Source organism: Henckelia pumila, chromosome 4 (genome assembly GCF_033568475.1).
Source record: "Henckelia pumila isolate YLH828 chromosome 4, ASM3356847v2, whole genome shotgun sequence".
Lineage (NCBI taxonomy): Eukaryota > Viridiplantae > Streptophyta > Magnoliopsida > Lamiales > Gesneriaceae > Henckelia > Henckelia pumila.
In genome coordinates this window covers 35,837,162-35,854,833 of record NC_133123.1, presented here as the reverse complement: position 1 = coordinate 35,854,833, position 17,672 = coordinate 35,837,162, and the positions used below count along the sequence as shown (strand labels likewise).

Sequence of the window (17,672 nt, the reverse complement as noted above, 5' to 3'; positions counted from 1 at the left end):
TTCATTAAATTAGGATGTAACTACTAGTTAGCATAATATACAAAATGAGTTAGGCCCGTCAAGTTAATTCGCCATACAAAATAGATGAGTTGGATTGACAGTTTTTCAACCCGCCTAAAAAGTGGGCTGACCCCCACCGTCCCGCCTAATGGTGGGTTGTGGTGGGTTGCGAATTAATCCACCAAAACTTGTCAATTTACACGTAAGTCCGTCACCATTTTAATGGTGGGTGGTTGTGGTGGGTTGCAACAGGTGGTGGGCTACCCCACCCCACTAGCCCTTTTTGACCCCGGGTTGGTTAAAAAAGTAGGATTAGTTTATAGGTTATTTTTAAAAAAATGACTTTGACTATTTTTTTAAAAAAGTAAGGAGTTGACCCATTTAACTTAAAATTTAATATAATATTAATTAATTAAACTAATTAACATTTAACAATACCCAATTTTTTTCTTTTTCGCAATAAAAAGCTTTCATTTTTTTCATATTTTTTCCACCGAGCTGCTTCGATATTAAATTTTTGGATCAACTGAATGTAAGCATTAATTCAATATCCAAATGTTTTTTTTTTTTTCATTTAGCAAATGTTGATCAAAAAATGATGTGTTGAAATAAGTTGGATGGGATCTGTAGCGCAGGATTTCATGGTAAGCCATGGTCTACCCAAAAGAATTATGGGTCTGCGCAGACCCAGAGCTCTTCACAATTCTGGGTCTGCCATGGTCTAACATGGTCTACCCAAGACCATGGCAGACCCAGAATTGTGGAGAGTTCGAGGTCTGCCATGGTCTAACATGGTCTACTGGCAGGGTAGACCATGTTAGACCATGGCAGACCGGGAACTCTCCACAATTCTTGGTCTAACATGGTCTACTGGCAGACCCAGACTTGTGAAGAGTTTTGGGTCTGCCTACCCATGTTAGACCATGGCTGACCCATAACTCTTCACAATTATGGGGTAGACCATGGCAGACCCATAATTATCTTGGGTAGACTATGGATATTTTTTACTCGACGGTAGATCATGTATTGTATTTATTTTCAAAAACATGTAAATATAACATAATCGTTAAATTTGATTCTTATATTAAAGTATGTATAGCCATATAACATAATTGTGAAATTAATCAATTAATATGTTACAATATGTATAATCATATAACATAATCATGAAATCAGTCGATTCATATGTTACAATATGTATATCATATAACATAATCGTGAAATTAATATGATTGATATGTTATAATATGTATAATCATATAACATAATAGTGAAATCAGTTGATTCTTATATTAATGTGTATAATCATATACTATAATCATGAAATTAATTGATTGATATGTTACAATATGTATAATCATAAAACATAATCGAAATCAGTCGATTAATATGTTACAATATGTATAATCATATAACATAATAGTGAAATCAATTGATTCTTATATTAAAATGTGTATAATAATATAACATAATCATGAAATTAGATGATTGATATGTTACAATATGTATAATCATATAACATAATCGGACATCAGTCGATTAATATGTTACAATATGTATAATCATATAACATAATAGTGAAATCAGTTGATTCTTATATTAAAATATGTATAATCATATAACATAATAGTAAAATCAGCTGATTCTTATATTAAAATGTGTATAATCATATAATATAATCATGAAATTAGCTGATTGATATGTTACAATATGTATAATCATATAACATAATCGTGAAATCAGTCGATAAATATGTTACAATATGTATGATCATATAACATAATCGTAAAATCAGTTGATTTTTATATTAAAATATTTATAATCATATATCATAATCATGAAATTAGATTATTGATATGTTACAATATGCATAATCATATAACATAATCGTGAAATTAGTCGATTAATATGTTACAACATGTATAATTATACAACATAATCGTGAAAATAACGGATATATGTTATAAATTGTGGATTCATATGTTAAAATATATAAGATTATAGAACATACTTGTCAAATTATGAATTCATATTTTAAAAACATGTACGATTATAGAACATATTTGTGAAATTAACGGATCCATATTGTAAAATATATACGATTATATGTTAACATGATTGTGATATTAGCGAATTCATATGTTAAAACAAGTATGATTTAAAAACATACATGTGAAATTCGCAGATTCATACGTTAACATGTACGAATATAAAACATACTCGTAAAATTAATGAATAAATTGTTAAAAAATGTACAATTATCAATGAACATTGGACAAAATTGTGTAATTACGTGTCAAAATTATGTAATTATCGGTCAAACTTATGAAATTAGTGGATTCATATGTTAAAATGTGTATGATTATAGAACAAACTTGTGAAATTAGTGCATCCATATGTTGCAACATGTACGATTATATGTCAACATTTATCAAAATTATGTAAATATTGGTTAAACTTGTGAAATTAACAGCGAAAAAATTATTTGACTACCTAATTTTTTTGACAAACAGAACAGTTAAAAATACAAATAAATGCGTTACAAATAAACATTTATTATGGAATTGATAATCAGCCTAGCCCATTATGTTTCGCATCCTGAATTTAATGAAACTTGATTTTTTTGCGCATATATTGTTCACGGCGCGCTTTAGGTCTTTCCGCAGCGCGTTGGCACGTTGCGAAAAGTTGCTTTTCGCAGCGCGCCGCACGTTGGGTCTTGCTCAAACCCATGCACAAGCGTTAGACCCAAACACTTGTGCTTGTGTATGCTGTATGACCCAAACACTTGTGCTTGGTCAGATCCAAACACTTGTGTTTGAGTCTGACAAATTTTGGTCAGACCCAAACAGATAGACCCAAGCACTTGTGTTTTGGTCACAAGTTTGGGTTTGACTAATTTTGGTCAGACCCAATCATGTGCTTGGTCAGATCCAAATACTTGTGTTTGAGTCGCATGTTTATTTGGTCAGACCCAAATTAAGAAAAAAAAAAAAGAGAAGAAAGGAAAATGATGGGAGAATAATTTAAAATTTAAAAAATATGTTAAAACATATAATGATAGTTAAACGGAAGGACAAAATGGTAAATGAAGAGATCAATGCCCTTTTCTTAAATAAATAAGAATCGACTCCCTTTTCCCCAATTTTCCCTTTTGACCCCTCTGGTTGCAAACAAACATGCCTTAAACCGCCAACATCAGCTGCTGAACCGACCAGGGCTCCAATATCTTGAAACCCTCGCTCTTCTAGAAATCACGTTTGGTCACAAGAATGAGAACTCGCAAAGTCGACACCGTCAAACCAGGTGCGACGCCGAAAAAGGCGTCACCGGCGGTGAAGAAATCCGTCGGCAGGACGCAAACGACACCGTCCTCTGCTGGGGTAGGAGCCGAGTCTTCTCCGGCGAAGAATCCCGAGCCAAAGCGTGATTCGTCCGGCCGAACAAAAAAACTCAAGGCCAAAGATGGTTCTCCCAGCATCGCCCCCACTTCTGTGCCCCAACCATCAGGTTTGTGGGATGTAGGAGATGAGGTTCTATCGAATTTGGTTTGGTTCGCCCACGCCCTGTTTGTTTTGGTTGTCGCAATGTTTATCTTCATGGTTTTGTAAAGATTTCAGCTTTGTAAATGTGGCATGCTGAGGGAAGTCATCTCTAATTCATAGCTTTTGGTCCTCAGTTTGTTTCTTTTTTTTTTTGGGAAACTTGTTTCGAGTTATCGGTGCCTAGTTATTTTTTTCCTTCGAGCCTGGTTTTGTATCCGAATTGGTCTAATTGGGTTTTTAAGTTTATTGTAGTTGAAATGCCGGCATCGTCAGCTGAAGCCACTCAGTCGACAAAGGTTGCAAAACCTGTAACTAAAGTAGTGAGAAAGATAGTAAAGAGAGTGATAAAGAAGAAGATCCCTGTTTCAGCCAGAGATACTTCTGGGCGTGTCCCTGAAATAAGGGCTGATGAGGCGGCAAAGATTGAAGAAACATTGAAAGAGAAAGCATTTGAGGGTTCCAATGTTGCAGATTCTGTTGGCAAGGAACCCACAACAGATGAAAGCCTTTTGGTAGGCAATATCCAAGGGTCTGCGGTGGAGAATAAAAAAACCAGCAACGCTGGAAAACACTTAAACAATGAAGGTATTGTGGGTGAATGGCAGAATCACTTGATGCAAAGTGCTGCAAACTTGTCTGTTGTAGAGCCTATTGTTACAGGTACACTGTCTGTGGATGGTGCAGAGCCCGCACTCTCTGAGGCAGAAGAACCAGAGGAGGACGAGGAAGAGCCGACAGAAACAAATAATGAGTCCACGAGGAAACAGGATGATACTTCCCTCGAGGAAGCTGGTGATGAAAAGATTGAGGGGATCAGTGATCAAGAGGTTCATGAAGAATTTGGTGGGGAAGATTTTGCTGATGATGATGAACCAGAGAATATTTCAGAAGCTGAGACATTGGAAGAGGAACAAGTAGAGTTGAATGTTGCTGCAAAGGAGCGTAGAGCAAGGAAAGAGAGGGAGATTTTTGTTGGTGGTTTGGACAGGGATGCTGTGGAAGAGGATATTAGAAAGGTTTTCAAATATGCTGGGGAAGTTGTTGAAGTTCGCATACACAAGGATCCTGCCACTAACAAAAATAAGGGCTTTGCCTTTGTTCAGTTTGCTACGAAGGAGCAAGCTAGTTACGCATTGTCAGAAATGAAGAACCCTGTCGTATGACTTGCCTCCTGCTTTCTGTTTTGTTTCTTATAATTTAAAATCAATTTATAAATGATGCAATTTTTTCACGTTCTTTAATTTTCTATCCACTTGCTTATCATTCGTGAACATAAATGCTTATGGTTGGGTGCAACTCTGACTCCGGATATTTCTTAGATACATGGAAAGCGATGTGGTACTGCATCAATTGAGGGTGATGACACATTGTTTTTGGGTAACATTTGCAATACATGGACTAAGGAAGCGGTAAGGTTATTTCTGTTCTGTCATTAATGAACTATTTTCGTAGCTCATGGTGCATCTAAATTTATGGTAGATTAACCAAAAGCTTAAGGATTATGGAGTTGAAGGTGTTGAAAATATTACTATGGTAGCAGATCCTCGAAATGAAGGGTTGAGCCGTGGTTTTGTATTCGTTGAGTTCTCTTGTCATGCTGAGGCTCTATTGGCATATAAAAGACTCCAAAAGCCCGATGTTTTATTTGGTCACAGTGATAGAACGGTCAAAGTGGCTTTTGCTGAACCTCAGCGCGAGCCAGATCCGGAAGTCATGGCTCAGGTTAAGTCAGTGTTTATTGATGGGCTCCCACCACATTGGGATGAAGACCGTGTGAGGGAAAGTTTCAAAGTTTTTGGGGAGATAGCCAAAATTTTACTGGCACGAAATATGTCGACAGCCAAGAGGAAGGATTTTGGGTTTGTTGATTTCAATACCCACCAGGAAGCTGTTTCTTGTGTTGACGGTGTAAACAAAAATGGACTGAATGATGGCAACTCGAAGGTATGTTGTTTTCCATTGGCACGGTGTGATTTTTTAGGATAAATTCTAAGAATTAAGTTTCTTATTTGGGATTATGCAATGTATTTTATTTCAGAAAAATTAGAAATCCTTTACATTTATTAAAGGTACCGTTGAGATTTGGAATATGACTGTAACTGTTGTTGGTTTTGTTGCTAATTTTTCTTATATTTTTGTTGCCCACTCATTGCTTTTCTTGTGAGCTTCTGTTGCTTGTCTTATAAACTTTGTGCTCCTGTAATTGTTTCTGTATAGGTTACAGTGCGGGCTAGACTTTCGAATCCTTTGCCAAAGATGCAGGCTATAAAAGGTGGAATGTGTGGAGGCTTTCAGATTGGACATGGTAACTGTGAATTATTTTCGAAAAGTTTTGGCCTTTTGGGTACAAGTGCATGTTTTGCTAATTAAGTCAAATGATTTCTTTTCATGTGAAGGATTTAGTGTGATATATGTTACTTTGCCTGCAGGAAGGGGTTTTGATCAAGGTGGCCAGCCTTTCAACAGAGCGAACTTCCAATATGGTCGAGCTTTTTATCCTCGTGGCGTTGGACGTGGTGGCAGGGTTGGATCTTCCCGTGAATATGAATTAAATGTTCCACAGCGTCCTGTTTATGGAGGACATAATTCTGCACGAGGTTTGGTGTCCTTCCTTGACATTGATGCTTTTTTTTTAATGTCTAGTACACCATTGCAAGCAAGAAGCTTAAATTGTTGCATTGTCCATAAATTTTTCCACGAGTCATTTTGTATTGTGTACCATAAGCAGGGGAAAGATGGGGTTTCGGGGGTGCTTATCAAGGTCCAGATCATGCAAGGCCTTACCCCAGCAGATCTAGACATGCTGATAGAGGCTATGACCGTTATGAATCATACCATGGACCAACATATTCTTTCGAGGAGGGATATGCAAGGCCTTTCATGGGGAGGCATTTTGATGATTCATACCCATATGATGATGTTGCCCATGGGATAAAGCGGCCCTATTACATGACGGTGAGCTGGAATGTTGATGTTTACTATTTTTTTGTGCATCTTCATGTGGAATGGTTGGTGTGGGCCGTGGGGAGTCATGCAGTAGGCTATATCGCTTCTAATAATGCCCTTCACTTTTTGGACCAGGATTCCGATTTTGCAGAACCTAGTAGAAGTCGACCTCGGTTAGATCGTCCAGATCCTGCTATTCCAGATCGTGGAACTAGATATCAAGGTATGATTTTCATAAACAATTCTTGTTCTTTATAGCATATCAACACTTATTTGGATACTTTCTTTTCTCTCCTTGTGCTATGGTCGCATTAGATGATCTTGCAGCCGAGGGCAATTTCTTCCCTCGAAACTATTACGGCTCTGGGGTGAGTTTCCTGGTTCTAATGTACCAAGTTGGGACTTTTGATGTGGTACCTTTGAGTATTTATTTTTTGACTACTTGTCACAGTACGGTGGTGGTGCTTATTCAGCATTTAATAGGGCTGATCATCCATATGGGCGTGATTATTACTATTAGTCTTAGTGAGGCTATATGGTAATCCATGCTCTCAATTCTCCCATTTTTACGCTTGGCTGTAAGACTGTGATTCTCATCACCGAACTTGTATTTTATGTGTTTGCAGATGAATGGATAAGGTCTGAGTTTCATTCCTCCATGAGATCACTGGAATAGATACTATCTTGTGGCTTTGGTGGAAGTCCATTTGTTTTATTAGTTCTTTTTATTAACCTTTTAGCTTTTCTACTAGGTGTTTTGCGGAGTCACTCTGCTGTTCTTTTGATTCTTGGATGGACTCCTTGGTCAGATTTTGGATGTCGGTTTAGCGCTAATGAATTTTAGGCTGTGGCTTATGAAAGGGCCATCACGTGGATAATGGTCTACTTTGTTAAGGTGCCTAGGTTAGTTTGGAGTTGTTGGCTATGTTTTTGAGACAAAGCAGACATGTTCCTCCATTTATGATGTTCTTTTTGTGTATGGAGATGATGACATTTTGTTGAAACCTGGGATTAGAACTTGGGTTTTGATTTCTTAATTAGAGTGTTTCCCGAGTTTGAGAATTTAAAAACCAATATCTGATATGGGTCAACACAGCTGTCTTTGATTGATGAAGTTGTACTTTATTAAGTGGTTATACTTGGAGATTATTATAAGGGAGTTAGTTTGATAAGTTGGCTATATAAATGTATCTGTTGTCTACCTTGAATTTTAGGTTATAATGGCAGTATCAAAGTCTAAGGTGGAAAATCTTGTGGATTATCCTGTGTTTTGAGAACAGGAGCATCAGCAGTTCAGTAATTGTCCTGATAGTTGTATAATTTTATGTTGACATAAAGTTAATATCTTTATGGAGCTTTTGAGAGTTACTTTTCTTTAGCTGGGGAATTTAAGTGCTGTCTTTGTATGGGCATGCAGATTAAATAGTGGGCATCTTTATGTTCTGATGAGATCACGAGAAAAAACTTGGGAATGAGGGCGCATTAATGGCAATTTATGAAAAAAATAATGTCTATTGATATGAACGGAGACTAACTAAAATTTATGGTCCATGTCTCAAATGAATATCTGAAATTGCATTGTGGTTCGTAGGTGTTAGAATCACACTGAAGTGTGAATTATTCGTAATTGAAACTAGCGACTCTTGGCTCGTGATGCATGCATATATAATTTATTTTAGTAAAAGTATAATTTTATTTGCAAATTTTTTTAATTTAACATGTTATCGTGTTATATTAAAATTTTCCATATTTGATTTTATATTTTATTATCTTTTCCTTGTAAAAGATATTAATAGCAAGGACCAGGGTATTTTGGGAAAGAAAACTTGGTGTGACATGATAACCAAAATTAGTTACACGAGGGGGTCGAGTGCTGGATAGAGACACACTGGTTGTTCCCATAAATATTTTGTTTCCAAACTCAAATCATTATTTTGAACCTTGTTATTAAAAGATGTAAATTATATTTCTTACCTTCAAGTTTAATTTGTTGATATGCCTTTATTGGGATTTTGCCACCGTGCCTAATTTTTCATATTATGAATTTAAAAGCTGGCCACTCCAAAGGTTTCTCATCAGGAATCCCATTTATCATTATTCTCTCATTTTGGATTAAAGTGTTGGTTCATGCTCAAAAAGTCGTTGAATTTTGATACTTGTGAGGGGGCTTAACTGTAGTTATACATGTTTGGTGGGGCTTGTTATACCTGTACACGGTCTTCATTGGGTGTAACTAACTTCTAGTCTCCCCTTGGCTGATTCTGACTTGAAACTCTGAATCTGCGTGGAATGCTTGCAATAATTTTTTTGTTGCTCAAAACAAATTTCACAATGCTTACTGGCAGATTTCTGCTGACATTTTGTGTCATAAAATGATGATTGATGTTTATGATCATTAGATCCTGGGATTAGATGGCACAAGATTGAGGATAGTCCACTGAACCATAGTTTGTAAAGATGACACAAGTTTAGAGCCATAGTGGAATGGACAAGATTTGAACATCTTCCTATCCTTTCTAATTTGTACATTATGTAAGTTGAGGCATTTTTCTTGGTCAAAGGATCAGAGACTAGACACAAACTATTGTGGTTTATTTACTGGAAAAGGTTATGCTACGTCTATAGTAGCATTTCCTTCGTGACAACTTTGGATCATTTGGGCAATACGAGTGGTCCACCTCATGTTTCAAGGAATCAAGGCCCATGTTTTGGTCATGCTACGTGGGGTGGGAAACTTCGACAAACGCCAGGTGTAGGCAAGAAAAATGCCTATCTTACCCGCCCTTTAGATTCTAGGTATTGTTAGCATATTCCATTCAGATTTCTGGGCACTTCCAGGTGAAGTCAGCATCTCACTAACTTGCAACCTTTTTGCTTCAGAAGTCTAATCATACTGATCCACGTCTATTTACAGTCACCCATCTCTTTTCCTTTCGTCTTCTGCTTTGTTTCTTATTTTCCCTATTTATCTTCTGGTCTTTTCATTTGATTTGATGTTCGACTCGTGTGTGTTGATATTCTGCATATACTAATTAACCTCATTAACATTATGTTTTAGTTCTTTTTTTTAATGTAGAATGGCATTCGAATTTGCTCATCGATTCTATTCTTGACGCTCATTTTTGTATAGCCGGGCTTCCAGTTCCATCATTGCAACCTTTATGATTTTTATTTGGGAAATAAACGTCTTTTGTATGATTCATACCGATCAATTCTTTTTGCTAAATCTACACTTGCAATCTTGCAAATCGAGATCTTTTTATTCCAATAGTGTCTTAAGCCTCGTTTTCGATGTAGATCAACGATGAATGATACTTGTGCATTACAGATAGGAGCACTGAATTATCTATGATCTATATGAGTGCTTCAACATTGTTCGCGTAGCTTGATGAATGTTCCACAGACCACAAGTGCATGTTTTGTGCAGCTTTATGTCGGATATTATTAGAGAAGTATTTGAAAAATAAAATTGAATAAATTCAGGTACAAAACCCGATACAGGTGATGTTATGTGGGACCTTATATGGAAAATCCTTTATAGGGGATAAAGGATAAGATTGGTTCAGTGTTTAGTTATTCTATTTTATTTTTTTGTTGAATAAAATCAAATATTTTATCATTTACTATTATATCAGTTGAACCGAACGACGCTTACGGGTACAAGTATAACCCAACATAAGAGTGATGTGGTGGGGTCTATTTTGCAAATTTTATGGACATGTTTAGGGGTGCTTTGTAAGTTTTGAAACATTTAAAATATAATAATAATTAAAAAGGCAAACGATACTGATGGCGTGACATTTTATCTTAGTGTGATTATTAAAAGTTTATTATATAATTATACTAAAAATTTTTCTTGTCATATAAAATGTTGTATGATCTTACTAAAAACAGTTGACGGAAAGATTTCACTTGATGCCCTCTGGTTATTTCAGTGGGAATATAAATTCTTTTCTTTGTGGGATAATTTTCCCCCGAGAGATAATGAGAAGAATTATAGAATGGATTTTTTTTTTTTTTGAAGAATTATAGAATGGATTGTTAGCAATGCTTAGATCGCGAATTATAGAATGGATTGTTAGCTATGCCTAGATCGCGAATAAATGGAAATTTTATTGATAAGACCTTTTCAATTGTAGCCAATATCTTATTGCAAATAATTCCAACAACTTCAGGAGAAAAGGAGGCATTTACCTATTACAGAGATGGTGTGATTTGATTACACAAATAAAATGATGATCTCGAACTAATTTTTTTTATTTATATTTGGTGCTATAAATTAATATTTTTTGTATTATGATATAACAATGTCAATGTTAATGCATATATCTGAAGCAGCTTAAGGCGTGCGTTTGAATATGTTCTTGGATAACAAGACACTAATTGTTGTAAAAAAATGGAAAAACAAATGGGAAAAAAAAAAGAACGAACCAGTTAGCTCTTGAAGCTACATAGAAAGGAATGTAAATCTAACATTATGATGCAATTGAATTACCATTGAATATCCTTGAAAAACAAAAAAAGAATTACCATTGAATATTATATATAGATCTCACTTGCAAAAAAAATAATAATCTTACAACTGAACCCAATGCATTCTAATTTAATTTCGAAGTGGGTTAATTTCCGATAACAAAGGTCGAAGATCTATACCATATCCAATCAAATGTGAGATGAAAAGATTAAGGCATTTATCAATTTTATTTAAAAGAACCAATGCAATACTGAATATACATAATACAATTCAAGATTCCATTTTAGAAAGAAGATTAAAATAATTGAAATTTGTGCTAAACTGATTGATTCAAGTGCAATTTCATCAAAACATAGCATCCTCGTCAAATATATCTTCTTTCTCATCATGAAACAGTACAAATATCAAGCGTCAGACATTTTGACACAGTTGAAGAGATCCCATATGGAGGGCAGATATTTAACATTTTCTTGGAACATAGTATACACACACTGGATAATAATACAATCTCAGGGAAATCACAACAAATGCAGTGAATTTCAAGAATGATTGTTATCCTAAGATTGAATTTAAATAGGGCAGAGTGCCATTTGATTTTGTTACCTGTGCAACTAAGCAGAAGCCTATATCCTCCAAACCCAGACATGTTCGAAGCTATTTTAGTGTGCTGTAACGGTTCGTGCCATGCTTAGCCCAGTGAGATTTAAGATCCAATGGAGTAGAGAAGTCATATCCCTCGGCAGCAAGCCGATTAAGCAACTTGCTAAATGCACTGCCACTCATTTTTCGGCCACCAACGCGAGAGTAGCGTCTATTGGCCGCCTGAGGCAATGGATACATTGAAATCGTGGTAGTACAACAGGCTGACTGCCATCCACCACTGCCCCATCTGTAGCAAGGTTGGGGAGATCCTGTGCAAGTGCAAACCGGCACTGGCATGGCTGAGTCATCGAAGCTTATTTGGTTCAGACCTAGATTATCTTTCCATGAAACCGGCTTATCTAGGTCCTCCTCATCGCTCTCCAAAACTCGCTCCTTGTTCCAACCATTGGATGCGACAGAGTTAACCGGCTTACTCAAACCTTCGGATGATCTTTTACCAATTCTTGCGGATTTGGCTGACTTGGTTGATTTTCCATCTTTTGGCTGCCTCCCTTTTCTTGATTTTACTGTTTCAGGAGCCTCTGTAACAGTGAGTTCATCAACTCTTGAACTTTCTCTAGGACTAAAAGCTGCTTCAGATATATGCATTTGCTGGTATGGAATCTGCTTATCTCCACTGGGTAGTTCGTGTCCAGATGTATCAGGGAGAGTGTCATATTCATTCAACGAATTCTCTCGATATTGCAGAGCAGCAATTGCTTCGTCTCGCTCCTGTATGGCAGCATTTCGCTCGGCAATTGCAGCATCACGCTGCAGCATTGCCATATCTCGCTCTTGGAAAGCCCTCTTTCTCTCCTCTAGTGCCATGTTCCTCTCTCGGATGGCAGCATCTCTCTCGGCCGTGATGGCCATGAATGTCTTTATGGTAAAGTGATTGTGGTCCTTCCATCAAAGTTAAAATGTCAGTAATGTGATTATTTCTAGTCTAAATAGTATGATAGTTGAGCTGATAAACAAAACACAGCCTGTAATTTATAACCTGTTTTTCCTCTTTCATTCACTTCCAAATATTTTCAACCAGTTCGAACTCCAAGTCTTAGTAGTCTTAGTTTACTACTTTTCAACGCCAAACGTTCTAAACTTTTATCAACTGTAAGACTACTGTTAGGCTGTTAGCATAAGTCTTTTCGCCTATTTTCATTCTCTTAAATTCTGGGACATGTGCAAACATCGAAAGCAAACAATAATGAGAACTGGAATCATGTATTTACCATCATAAAGTATTAATTTTGATCTACAAATTCATCCCCGAAGTGGCTGTTGCTGCACAAATGAAAACAGCACATTGGTAAGAAATCAAAGCCTGCAAAGGCAAGTATCAAGCCCACAAAACATCCACAGCATAAATACTTACAGATTTTAGAAAGTCACAGCAAGACATGCTATGGTGATACATAGGAAGATCAAGTTTTTTTGGAAATGTTCTAAAAATGTTGTTCGATCAAACCATTTGCATCCCATTCCAAGATATTAAGCAAAGACTGTCCAACAATCAAGCAAATCAAATTAAGTGCATATTAACCTATTATCCACTTCAGATAGCAGGTTCCGCTAATAGCTTTTGTGTGGCAGCTAGACCAGATTGCTTTATCTCATGACAGGACTATATGTCAAAGAAATGAAGATTATGGACTTGGACCTAACTCAACCCCAAAAGCTAGCTCGAGGGGAGAGGATTGTCCAAGTCCATATATACAACTCTCAAGGACTCTATCCAGCTGATGCAGGACAGCTAACAAAAAAGAGGGCAAACAATTACTTCACACGATGACTTGACATAGTTGGTCAAGGTACATATTTTCAATTCCCATCTGTCGTTCCTTTACCCCACTATAAAGGCTTGATTATAAGGATACCAGTGAAATATGAGCTGGGAAAAAAATGTTGAATGGACAAATCACAAGACATAATCTTCAGAAAGGCTATAGCCTCTTCTCTGTATTTCTCAAGTTTACTTGACGGAAAAAATTGTTCCTGTCCATATTTTCCTTAATTTGAGTTGTGGGGTTCTCATGAAGCACTAGTACAGAGAAAAATCACGGCATCAGATGCTTGAAATCTTGCAATGCTGCAACTCGTCAGGATGTTGGTCAAACTCACTTTATATAACTCACCCTTGATGCAAAAGTGGACGATTAGAAAATTTAAATGCAGTTCCACTTTCCAATAATAATTCAAGGATCCAAGGAGAAAGTGCTTCAGTGAACATGGTCATTTGAGACACTCAAAGAAAGGACAAAAGAATGAGGTAGTTTGCATAGACAGAGTCAAGAATTTTTCAAGTCAAAACACATATATCCATGATTTCTCTAGCACAAAGATGCAGATACAGATACAGAACAAACAGTTTAACAAACTGGCTGCCCAAGCATATGCACTCCTAACATGCAGCGGCAAAGCACATATAACAAATTGGAATTAGAATGGACTTGGAAACTTTAATCTGGCAAGAGTTTCCTTGACCATTCACATTTTTACAACTAACCATGACTGATTTTTACATCTTTGATAAGCTGCAGAGTCAGAACTTGGATGCCTGATTACAAATGCCCATTAAAGTTAACTTTCTTTGAACCTCGACTAATGAAAATTCCACACATTCAGGTAGTTTTTGGAATTGGGATGACAATAGAAATCAAGACTGTAACGAAACCACCATCTTTCTGCTAATGCAGCTTAATTCTAGCCAGTAATTGCCCAAAGGAAGTAAAACTACAGCTGGTGAGCTGGAAAACAGAGATCAACCGCTGCGCCATAGCTAAAACAGAGATCTGAGCACGTGAAACGCGATTAAATGCTGGATCAAAGACAACACAACGAACTGGGCAGGCACAAGCAGATCGATAAATTGATGCACAATGATGTATAGAGAGGAAAAAAATTACAAAAACCGGAGCTTACCGAACCGCAAGCGATCTGAAGAAGCCTCTCTCTCCCCCAGAAGAGAAGAGAGTTCGCGATTGTTATCTGCGGAGTTGCAGGCCAACGATGGCTGAATCTGTGCAAAATTCGAATTTGGGGAATTTAGGTGCATTCACGCGACGTCGTATTGGTCATATGATTCCAACGACATTGTCCCTGTCGAGTTTCGGGTCAGGCAGAAAATGATCGGACCCGAGTCTTCCTCAGCACTGTCTTTTTGGGTTGACTTGTATTTTTATATTTTTGTGAAAAAAAAATTTATTTTATATTTAAAATTATGGATTTTCTTTTTATCGAGGAAATTATAACACAGTGTGTTTTATTTTATGGACAAAAATACCTTAATTATTTACCTTCTGAATAAAATAATTTTACTCGAGTAGCTCATGAGTTACTTGAATAAATATATATTATTATTTTTACAAAAATATATAATGAAAGTGAATTATTAGAGTAGAAATAATTAAAACTCAAACTTGACTCAAGTTAAAAGTTAAGCTATTCGAACTCAACTTAAGCTCAATCAAATTAAGCTTGAATCAAATTTTGACCGAGCTGATCACGAGTTATTTGTGAGTAGCTTGACTCACTTACGCAATTCTAGATTTAACGGCTACTGTTAACACAAACATATGCCGAGACAACTTTAAAAGAATTGGGGACATTTAAATATATATGCTCGGTCTTGTTTTTTTTTAAGTCAAAGGGACTCACGTGTTTTTTTTTAAGTCAAAGGGACTCATTTAATGTACTGTCTTAGTTGGCCCTTAAATTGAGTCTTAATTTCTTAAGTGGTGTCAGCTTAGATTAGTTAATGGTTAGGTAATCCTTTATCTCGATCATATACTCGTGGGACCTGTTTTTTTTTGTTTTTTTGTGCGTATTCCCCTGCTGTGCAAACGCAGCTCCTTTTCTATCGGGACCACCCTTTCTCCGACCAAAATATTCTCAGAAACTTCCTTCCAACTGGACCACTCTGCTTTAAAGTCCCACACCTATACCAAACAAACTCTTTCCCTTGTTTTATCCCTCGTATTTTCCAAGAGGGAACAAAAAGTAAGCAATATCATTAATGCTCCAAATCTGCCCCCTTTCTTTTATTTCTGTTATGTTAAATGACATTTATCTTTTATTTTTATGTGTATATGTTTTACAATGACGTCTTTAATGCTAACTGTTTAATAAATATTTGTATCGACTCTAGTAGTAACTATATTGTTGTTGGATCGGGAAAGAAATTTGAGTGGTTTACATTTGGTCGACCGACATAGGCTATTGCTCGACTGTCTCTTTGTAACGTCGACAGAGGAAGAATGCATTTTGTAAAGTCATACCGACCGACTGCTATTTCATGAATCTCTACCGACTTATTGTAATGATCGACCGACTTGTTGTAGTGCCAGCTGGTGTAGAATGCAATGGTTTAGTCAACCTGACCGTTTGCATATAATTAGTACGATTTATACCCTCCAATATCGACTGATTTTTGAATCATTTCAACTGCTCTTTCAAGCATATAGACTGCACTACAAGACTTTAAGTAGTTTCCACCGTTGGCATAATATTATTTTGACCATTATTATGAAATCTCGGTTGATATGTAAAGCACGGCGACCTTTTGGACATGACAATGTCGTCTTCGTAATTCAAATAAAATTTGTTAAAACGCAGGCATATTTATTTTTTCTTTTTGAAAGTTGCTTATGCTTAATCTAATTATTTTTATAGGTTATGACAATCAGTAATGTTGTCCTTCAATGTAATGGAAAGTGGATACGGGATGAGCATGATATTTTCAAATGGTCTTCACATGAAAGTTGTAAATGAGATTTAATCACAGTGGACGATGAGACATGCAATTTCGAATCTTTTAAGAATGAGGTTGTTAACATTCTGGATTTGGCATGTGATATTAACAGAACCAAATTCAGCTATTTGCTGATTGGTCCTAATTGCCATCCTCCTCCCTTTTATATTAAGGATGATAGAAGTTTGCGTGCGTACCTTTACTTTGGTGCCCCAGACAAGAGACCTGTGCTGAATGTTATGGTGGAAGAAGAGGAAGTGAACGTTGGACTGGAGAATGAAGTGCATGCATTTGAAAGCACTCAGCACCTCAGTAATGATAGCATGAAATTTAATAACATCGCTAATTTTGAACAATCATTTGATGTTTGTGACAGATCGATGGATGAAAATGTTGGGGGGATCAATCGTACTGGGAGAAATTTGTTGTTAGATGGAGATGATACATGTGGCAATTGTAAAGTCGCTGATTATGGTAGATCATGCAATGAAATGCGGGGTCTTGATGGTGAAGACGAAGATCGTGACAGATCGATGAATGTAAATGTTGGGGGGTTGAATCGTAATGACGAATACTTGGATGAAGATTTTGTCATTCCTAACGAGAATGATAAGGAAAAAACTGAGAATGTCAACGTGTCTTGTCCCGTGGGGGGGTTGAATCATAATGATGAATACTTTGGTGGAGATTTTGTCATTCCTAACGAGAATGATAAGGAAACAACTGAGAATGTCAACGTGTCTTGTCCTGTGGGGGGGTTGAATCATAATGACGAATACTTTGATGGATTTTTTGTCATTCCTAACAAGAATGATAAGGAAACAACTGAGAATTTTAACGTGTCTTGTCCATTCGAACAACTTGAAGATCCTTTAATTTTAGGAGAACCTTCATTACACCAGCAGCAATTAAGACGGTCTGAGTCCGAGCCGGAAGGGTATCTAAATGGACTTCGGATCCGAAAGAGAATTCCGTTGGTAGATAGAGATGAGTCCTGTGGAAATGGTACCTACTCATTCCATGATGGATCCAACATTTCTATTGGGCAGGTATTTTCCAATAAGGCAGAATTTCAGATTGAATTGTCCCGACTTGCAATAAAGTCATCTTTCAAGTTCAAAATAGTGAAATCTAACAAGTCCGTGTATGATGTTCGATGTGCTGTTGATAGTTGTACTTGGAGGATTCGAGGTGCAAAGAAAGATCCACACTCAAACATGTTTTAACGTTCGAACATATTGCAACATTCACACTTGTGACTTGATGCGCATGAGTATAAAAAATCGACAGGCTACTTCTGGGTTAGTGTCAGCTG

The 17,672-nt window shown here is 36.6% G+C and overlaps 2 protein-coding genes across 6 annotated transcripts; one reads left to right on the top strand and one right to left on the bottom strand.

Annotated features, from left to right (window-relative positions):
• The first annotated feature begins 3,169 nt into the window (after positions 1-3,169).
• LOC140863627 (uncharacterized) lies at positions 3,170-9,873 on the top strand. Of its 3 annotated transcripts, none has more exons than XM_073267187.1 (12): positions 3,170-3,510; positions 3,798-4,130; positions 4,230-4,702; positions 4,865-4,954; positions 5,025-5,489; positions 5,763-5,850; positions 5,975-6,142; positions 6,274-6,500; positions 6,627-6,714; positions 6,807-6,859; positions 6,943-7,029; positions 7,118-9,873. In XM_073267187.1, the coding sequence occupies exons 1-11, from the start codon at positions 3,273-3,275 to the stop codon at positions 7,009-7,011; spliced, it is 2,292 nt and encodes a 763-aa protein (XP_073123288.1). In that variant the 5' UTR covers positions 3,170-3,272; the 3' UTR covers positions 7,012-7,029; positions 7,118-9,873. The 3 variants fall into 3 exon arrangements, with proteins under 3 accessions (XP_073123288.1, XP_073123287.1, XP_073123286.1); XM_073267186.1 differs by having other exon boundaries at positions 3,798-4,702; positions 7,118-7,130; positions 7,244-9,870; XM_073267185.1 differs by having other exon boundaries at positions 3,798-4,702; positions 7,118-9,870.
• Positions 9,874-11,325: 1,452 nt separating this feature from the next.
• Positions 11,326-14,714, bottom strand: LOC140863172 (protein BASIC PENTACYSTEINE6-like). Of its 3 annotated transcripts, none has more exons than XM_073266389.1 (4): positions 14,530-14,714; positions 12,983-14,449; positions 12,840-12,891; positions 11,326-12,510 (listed from the first exon to the last, which is right to left on the bottom strand). In XM_073266389.1, exons 3-4 carry the CDS (start codon positions 12,843-12,845, stop codon positions 11,620-11,622), a joined length of 897 nt encoding a protein of 298 aa, XP_073122490.1. In that variant the 5' UTR covers positions 12,846-12,891; positions 12,983-14,449; positions 14,530-14,714; the 3' UTR covers positions 11,326-11,619. The 3 variants fall into 3 exon arrangements, with proteins under 3 accessions (XP_073122490.1, XP_073122491.1, XP_073122489.1); XM_073266390.1 differs by having other exon boundaries at positions 12,983-14,399; XM_073266388.1 differs by lacking the exon at positions 12,983-14,449.
• Positions 14,715-17,672: the final 2,958 nt, after the last annotated feature.

Coding starts and splice junctions, on each gene's coding strand:
- LOC140863627 (XM_073267186.1), top strand. CDS start 3,273: ATGAGAACTCGCAAAGTCGACACCGTCAAACCAGGTGCGACGCCGAAA. Junction 5,490..5,762: donor TGAATGATGGCAACTCGAAG/GTATGTTGTTTT, acceptor GTTTCTGTATAG/GTTACAGTGCGGGCTAGACT. Junction 6,860..6,942: donor GAAACTATTACGGCTCTGGG/GTGAGTTTCCTG, acceptor TACTTGTCACAG/TACGGTGGTGGTGCTTATTC.